This window comes from Emiliania huxleyi, assembly GCF_000372725.1.
Source record: "Emiliania huxleyi CCMP1516 unplaced genomic scaffold EMIHUscaffold_404, whole genome shotgun sequence".
NCBI lineage: Eukaryota > Haptophyta > Isochrysidales > Noelaerhabdaceae > Emiliania > Emiliania huxleyi.
Window position 1 is genome coordinate 89,077 of NW_005198936.1, and position 7,943 is coordinate 97,019.

General features: G+C 62.7%; 2 protein-coding genes across 2 annotated transcripts; one reads left to right on the forward strand and one right to left on the reverse strand.

The window, feature by feature from the left end:
- Window positions 1–1,860: 1,860 nt before the first annotated feature.
- EMIHUDRAFT_445191 (hypothetical protein) lies at window positions 1,861–3,149 on the reverse strand (the record flags this gene model as incomplete). The annotated part of the gene is made up of 2 exons (XM_005769980.1): window positions 1,861–2,554; window positions 2,787–3,149. Coding segments are annotated over 2 exons (439 nt in total), but the record flags the coding sequence as incomplete, so codon positions are not given.
- Window positions 3,150–6,311: 3,162 nt separating this feature from the next.
- EMIHUDRAFT_243965 (hypothetical protein) lies at window positions 6,312–7,298 on the forward strand (the record flags this gene model as incomplete). The annotated part of the gene is made up of 4 exons (XM_005769981.1): window positions 6,312–6,509; window positions 6,589–6,663; window positions 6,870–7,000; window positions 7,241–7,298. The coding sequence occupies 4 exons, from the start codon at window positions 6,312–6,314 to the stop codon at window positions 7,296–7,298; spliced, it is 462 nt and encodes a 153-aa protein (XP_005770038.1).
- Between the last annotated feature and the right edge of the window lie 645 nt (window positions 7,299–7,943).

A 7,943-nucleotide genomic window follows, 5' to 3' on the forward strand; every position in this document is an offset into this window, starting at 1 on the left:
AACCATAAAAAAATAAGAAATAACAAGAAAATATAAACAAAAAAAAGACAGAAAGAACAAAAAACAAAACCAAACAGCCGACTAGAAAACAAACAACCAGCAGAGAAAGAAAGAGTAAAAATCAATCAGACAGAAAACCAAAAGAACCGAACAGAAGATGAATCGGTGGTTCCAAGCCTCAGCCGGGCCGTGAGGTGGGTGGGGTGGGTGGGTGGTTCCAAGCCTCAGCCGGGCCGTGAGGTGGGTGGGTGGGTGGGTGGCTCAAGAAGCTCGTGCACGTGAACGGAGGTCCAGAGGCACGTGGTGTGAGAAAAAACGAAACGCCGGGGGCCAGTCCGTGCCCCGAAAAATGGCACTTTTTCGGTGCTGGTAGCCCCCCCAAAACAGGCGCGCGCAGCGCGCCCAGGGGCGCCGCAGGCGCCCCAAGCGGCGCGGAGCGCCGCCGCAGGCGGCGGACAGCAGGTGCGCGAAATTAAACGCCATTTTCGGCTCCGCGGTTTTGCCACTAACATTGAAATCCGGTACAAAACCTGGTTTGTGGAGCTCCCGCAGATTACCTAGAGAGCACGGCATTCGGGGCCATGATGTCGGTTCCCCACCGGATTTTTTTTGTAGTGGAGAGAATTAAGGAATCTTTCTGCTCTGGCAGGCAGCTGCATCATTCCCCTTTACTTCAATCAGCTGTGTACATTCAAGTGCTATTACTGTCTGTATAGCTGTCTAGACGCTCCGATTTTGCTGTCTGGACGCTGTCTGGACACTGTCTGGACGCTGTCTGGACGTTGTCTGGACGCTGTCTGGACGCTGTCTGGACGTGGAAGATCGTCTGAGGTGTGAATAGATAGACCTGCTGCGCACAGGCCGCCGGAAGGCACAGGCGGCTGGCGCGTCAGCTGCACAGGTGCGAGCGCCGCCGCCTCGCCGATCGCCCCGCCTTTGCAGGCTGCTTTGCCGGCGCGCCTCCAGGCGGCACCCGCCCGAGCCAATCCACCTCGGCCGCGATCACAGCCTGCTCGGCCGCCTGGTCCGCGAGGCAAGCGCCCGCCAGACTGCGACGAGGCCGCCGCGCGCACCAGCGACGCAAAGATTCGCTGCCACAGCTGCTGCTGTTGCTTGGGCGGCGAGAAGCGCCGTCTTTGCGGCGTCTGTCGCGGCGGAGGGAGGGCGGTTCGGCGGCGATGGGAAAGGACGGCGTGGCAGCGCCGCAAGCGCGTTCGGTCACGCGCGCCCCGAGGCCGCCGTCTTCGGTGCAGCGTTCATGTCTGACTGAACTGCTGGGCTCGCGCTTTGCCCATTGCGCAGCGGTGGGTCGACGTGGCTACTGCCGGCCCGCGGCTTCTTCATCGGCTGCGGCGCGGGGCTCATGGCTGCAGTATGGCACCTGACCAATGCGTGCCCACGCTTGCTCTGCCCTTATCCGCAGCATCGTTGTGACGTTGGCGTTGCCCAATTGCCGCCACAGTTGCCGACCTCTTCGCGGGCACTTTGCTAACCCGTCTGTGAAGAGCGCCTGTCTAGACAGCTGTCTAGATGAGGCTACAAGTTCAAAACTTCAAGTTCTCAAGTTCTGTTAAGTTCTGTTGTCTAGACGCACCGCCCCCCCCCCCCCCAAACGGCAAGTTCGCAAGTAGGGCGGCAAGCGGTATGTGGGTGGGTGGGTGGGTGGGTGGGGAGTGGCCTCGGCAGCGCCAGGGGTGCTGTCAGTGTCGTCCAGCCACGACTACGAGACTTGACTGTGAAGAGTGGAGCCATGTGCCACTGTCTGGACGTTGTCTGGACGCTGTCTGGACACTGTCTGGACGCTGTCTGGACGCTGTCTGGACACTGTCTGGACAGGCTCAGGACTGTCTAGACAACTGCGGGAGCTCCACAAACCAGGTTACAAAACGACTTAGCCGAAACAACAGACAGACAGACAGAGAGCACACACGTTCGAGACGGGGGTGCGCCGACCACCGTCGCGGACCCAGTAGAGCTAGATGGTCCCACATGATGCGCCCTTAGCCTCTGAGCTCGTCCTAGACGTTTTAGGGAAGCGTGGGCAGACCAGAACGCGGCCACGGCGACGCTCCGAGGCTATCAGCAGCGCTGGCGGCGATCGTGGCGACGGCGCCTCGCCGCTGCAGCGGCACAGAATCGAGGAAGTGGCGTTGGTGGCAGCATCAATGAGATATGAAGGCGGCCGTAATGCTGGTGGCGCCTTCGAGGGCGGCGGGGAGGGCGGTAGCAGCGACGGCGGTCGAGTCATGTGGCAGGGGTGGCAAGATGCAGCAGGGAGGCTTGAGTTAGCGACGCGGGGCGGTGGCGTGCCAGCAGGTAAGCGGCGGCGGCGGAGAGCAGGTGCGCGAAATAAAGGCCAATCTTGAGATATCCATTTTGCACCACCTTTGGATTTCTGGTACAAATTGACTTGTGGATCTTGAAGGCACGCGCAAGAGCGCACCAGGCAAGTTGACTCAACCTCGGATCTCGCTGCCGCTAAGCGTGGCGTCGATTATCAAACGAGCGGTGACAGTAGCGGTGGCAGCGGCGGCAGCGTCGACAGGAGCACCTACTGCAGTGTCAAATGTGAGCTGGGAGGCGGGAGGCAGATGCAATAGGAGCGGGAGAGTGAGATCGTCAGCCAGCAAGGCAGACCTTTACGGCGCGGCTGCGGGCGCGTTTGCAGTGACATGCGATCCATGTGGCAGCAAAGGCACGGCGGGAGTAGCGCGTATGCAGGCTGGTGAGCGAGGGTGGCGCGTCGCGAGTGGCGGTGCAGCCAGTCGGTGGCGGGTGCTGGCGACCGGCAGAGAGATGCAGACGGCGCGAGAGATGACCCTGCGGAGAGGCGAGGTGACGGGCGATCCGCGACGGTGGGAGAGGGCTGAGCATCGCCATGTCTCGCTCCGGCACCATCTTGCCGAAGCGCAGGCCCGGGAAGGCGGTGTTTTTGATGTAGCGGAGCCGCGCCGTGTCGTGCTTGTTGTCCCGCCCTTGGCGGCCGGCGTAGCGCTGGTGCACACCGTGCAAGATCGACTGCAGCTCGAGCTGGTGGCTGACGATGTCCTCGCCGCTCTGCAGCGCCGGCGACAGGCACATGGCGCCAGCAGAGGAGATCTGCGAACAGGGCGAGTCGACGCTGGCAGGTCAAGCAGCGTCGACTCGCTACCAGCAACGAATGGGTACCCTCGAAAAATTATGGCTCCAAGTGCTCCTGTGTGACCGTCATCGCCCGTCCTGCGTCCACCCATACCGCGTTGGTGTCCCAGTCGTTGGTCGGACTGTGTTTCGCCTTCCCATCAATCAATCAGGCTTGTATTTTAAGAATTCTCTTTTGGATCCGCCCGCAACCCACCTCGAGACCATACGATACCCCGGAAAAGTTGGACCCCAGGAGCTGCTGCCAAAAGAAAAAGCCCCGTTCGCACGATTTTGTGCATGGCGAGGTTGCTCGAGGATGACGCGAGTGTCGCGGGTCTCAAGCTTCTGGTCGGCCACGGCCTTGCGCGGGTGGATCAGGTCGAGGCGCTGCACGAGGTGGCGATTGAGGAGGCCAGCCAGAGAATGGAGCAGTTATGTATGTATGTAGTAAGGTGAAGAACAGTCAGGCTCGGACTGGACACCAACGCGGTATGGGTGGACGCAAGACAGATGAGTAGGTTCGGGTTTGGGCGTTTTGAGTGTAGATCCAGCGTTCCAGCCTCTGGCAGAACACTCCGCTCCACGCTGCAGCGCCCAGGCCTCCGCCCTGGCCATACATGACCCAAACCTCTTCGCCGGCCCCACCAACTCGACCGACTCGACCGCCAACCGGCTGGGTTTGGCCGGCGGCGCGACGCGTGGCCTGTGCTGCGGCCATCTCGGACGTTCAAGCGGCGCCAGCCAGCGGCTCGGCCGCGCATCCTTCACAAACGCCGCCACAACCGAGATGAGCGGGCCCAGTGTCGAGCCTTGATGCAAGCTGCTTGTGAGGGGCGGCTGTGGCCACAGCAGGTCCAACAGACAGACGTCAAAGCTTGCCGTCGGTGTGCTGTCGTGGGGTGGTGCACGACACGCATTGGGAGGAGCCGAGTGCAGTGGCGAGCCAGAGGCTACCTGGGTCACCAAGTGGTGCTCCTTGCCTATTCTGAGCAGGGCTGTGCTTTGATGGGGCTGTGCTTGACATGTGTGAAGTGGGAGTGCGTGCCGGCGGTGTGTGAGAGTGAGAAAGACGTGTGTATGAGGCCATAAGAGCCGTGGTATGAGCCAGAGTGAGCTTCATGACCCAAGATAAGTGCGGTTTGGGACACATCTACACGCCTCCTGGCAGGGCTGGGCCGGCAGAGCGACAGGGAAGGCGAGGTGGTGAGCTGACATGCTGGGGAGTCGGCTTGTGTACGTGTCGCGATGACCTGCCGCAAAAAGCGTTGTTTGCGGTTATTGCTCAAAACTGTGGGAGAGAAGGCCTACATATTATGACTGCACCCACGGCCTTGGTGCATGAGAGCTGCGGGACGGGACATATCACGGTCGGTGGCACCGATATGACCTCCAGAATGCCCTCGCAATCGCCTCGGATGGGGTCCACCGGAGACAATCTCGAGCCCTCTCCGTGGCATCACGAGCCGGTGTGAGCTTGCAGACCCAAGATAAGTGCGGTTCGGGACGGCTCAGGCTTGCTGCCGACGGGCCTGGGCCAGGAGGGCGACAGAGAAGGCGAGGTGGTGAGCTGAGAGGCTGGAGAGTCCGCGTGTGACCTTGTCGCGATGAAAGTGCCACGAAGCGCTACTTCCTGCTCCCAGCTGACCACCTCGCCTTCTCTGTCGCCCTCCTGGCCCAGGCCCGTCGGCAGCAAGCCTGAGCCGTCCCGAACCGCACTTATCTTGGGTCTGCAAGCTCACACCGGCTCGTGATGCCACGGAGAGGGCTCGAGATTGTCTCCGGTGGACCCTATCCGAGGCGATTGCGAGGGCATTCCGGAGGTCATATCGGTGCCACCGACCGTGATATGTCCCGTCCCGCAGCTCTCATGCACCAAGGCCGTGGGTGCAGTCATAATATGTAGGCCTTCTCTCCCACAGTTTTGAGCAATAGCCGCAAACAACGCTTTTTGGCACTTGCTTCGCGACAAGGTCACTTCGGACGCTCTCCAGCATGTCAGCTCACCACCTCGCCTTCTCTGTCGCTCTTCCGGCCCAGGCCCATCAGTAGCAAGCCTGAGCCGTCCCGAACCGCACTTATCTTGGGTCTGCAAGCTCACACCGGCTCGTGATGCCACGGAGAGGGCTCGAGATTGTCTCCGGTGGACCCCATCCGAGGCGATTGCGAGGGCATTCTGGAGGTCATATCGGTGCCACCGACCGTGATATGTCCCGTCCCGCAGCCCTCATGCACCAAGGCCGTGGGTGCAGTCATAATATGTAGGCCTTCTCTCCCACAGTTTTGAGCAATAACCGCAAACAACGCTTTTTGCGGCAGGTCATCGCGACACGTACACAAGCCGACTCCCCAGCATGTCAGCTCACCACCTCGCCTTCCCTGTCGCTCTGCCGGCCCAGCCCTGCCAGGAGGCGTGTAGATGTGTCCCAAACCGCACTTATCTTGGGTCATGAAGCTCACTCTGGCTCATACCACGGCTCTTATGGCCTCATACACACGTCTTTCTCACTCTCACACACCGCCGGCACGCACTCCCACTTCACACATGTCAAGCACAGCCCCATCAAAGCACAGCCCTGCTCAGAATAGGCAAGGAGCACCACTTGGTGACCCAGGTAGCCTCTGGCTCGCCACTGCACTCGGCTCCTCCCAATGCGTGTCGTGCACCACCCCACGACAGCACACCGACGGCAAGCTTTGACGTCTGTCTGTTGGACCTGCTGTGGCCACAGCCGCCCCTCACAAGCAGCTTGCATCAAGGCTCGACACTGGGCCCGCTCATCTCGGTTGTGGCGGCGTTTGTGAAGGATGCGCGGCCGAGCCGCTGGCTGGCGCCGCTTGAACGTCCGAGATGGCCGCAGCACAGGCCACGCGTCGCGCCGCCGGCCAAACCCAGCCGGTTGGCGGTCGAGTCGGTCGAGTTGGTGGGGCCGGCGAAGAGGTTTGGGTCATGTATGGCCAGGGCGGAGGCCTGGGCGCTGCAGCGTGGAGCGGAGTGTTCTGCCAGAGGCTGGAACGCTGGATCTACACTCAAAACGCCCAAACCCGAACACCCTCATGATGACGACACGCACGAGCGACACACAGACAAACGCTAGTACACCGGGGCCTCCGCCCTTGTCCACTCGCCAGCGAGCCGTCGACGTACCTGCGCCCAGAGGATCGCGCTAAAGCCCACCCGACGCCGCAGCATGGAGGACATGGACCCGCCCGACCCGTCTGTCCAAGTGGTACGAAGTTTGCTCGCTTGCGCGGGCTGCTTTGTGCCAAGCAGCGCTTTTGCCACCAGCACCGCTGACTGGCAGCCCGAGCCCCAGCCTGCGGGCCAGGGCTCGGCTGGCGCGACTGCGCCACCCGGTCCACGCTCCGGCGCCACTGCGCCGGCCACGGTCGCCGGCACGGCCGACGACGGACCAACTGCTCTTTCCATTGTGCCAAGCAGCGACGCTGCTTTCCATGATGGAACAGGCAGATCTGCCGCTGCGCCGCGCGCCCGAGGCGCGCGGCGGAGCATGCACCCTCGCAACCCACCTGGCTGCTTGGGTGTGACGCCTCCCTCCAGGCCCGCCCGCCACGGCCCGCCCGCCATGGCCCCGTCCGGAGTGCCCTTTCCGAGAAAGTTCCTCACGGTGCTGCTCCTGCTGCACCCGCTCGCCTCCGCCGCCCTCCCAACTGCGCCACCGCCAGCCCACCCTTTCCTCCCCCCTCCCTCCAACGACTTGGCACCGCCTGCTGGCGCCTGCCTCCAGCAGCTCTCGGCTGCGAGCGGCGTGGCCACCGCCTCTGCTGCTCTCAAGCTCGCCTCTTGCAGGCCTCCAGGCAGGCCTCCCGGGGCGGCTCTCCCTGGCGCCCCTGCCACGACCGCCAACCCAGAGGATCTGTCCTCATCGCGCTTCTGCCCCTCTTGCCTACATGCACGCATCGACGTCGACCTTACCACCCCCGCCGACAGCGCTGTGCGAGACATCGCCAGTACGCTCACCAAAAGAACGGCATGATAAGCGGAGCAAAGGCGACACGCGGCAGGCGAGGCCGCTGCATCGTCCGACTCTCACCTGGCCCCAGCCTGCCCTCGCTGCTGCGAGCGGCACCATGCGCCGCGCCCCCGCCGACCCCCGAGGTCACTACGACTGGAGCGCTGGCGAGCATGGACGTTCATCTACGGATTTGCTGGTTAACATAGCTTCTCAATACGTGTCGAAGCCGGCCTCGGGGGTCGGTCACGTGGCACGTCAACAACCTCCCGTCATCAAGAGCCGACTGCCCCCACTTGCGCCAGAGGACCTCGTCCAACAGCCATGCCTGGGTTCGATGTGCCCCTCTGGGCCCACCGCGACAACGCACCGGTTGGCGATAGGCGGTACCCCGCCAGCAGGCACTTGCTGCCACCATGATTTCCGCGTCCTTGCACCAGCCCAACCTACAGTGCCTCTCCTGCCATCACACACCCCGCCTTCTCCGCCGTGCATTCCCGCGCCTCGTTCTCTGACCCGATCCGTCATCTCCGGCGTCTTCGTCGTCTCCACCGCCCTCGCCTCCACCCTAATCGCCACCGCCACCTTTCTGGTCGCCAACCAATCGGCCACCACTGTCACCGCTTGCGCCATCGCCACCACCGCCCTTGCTGCCGCCGCCCTCACCGCCATCATCCTCCTCGCTGCCGCCTTTGCGGCTGCCATCATCGCCCCCGCCACCGCCGGCGCCACCGTCGCCACCACCATCCTCCTCCTCCTGATCCGCCGCTCCTTCGGGGAGTTCCGCCGCCACCGCTGCGCCACTTACATCCAAGCTTGGGCGAGGGGCCGTGAGACTCGGCTCGTGCT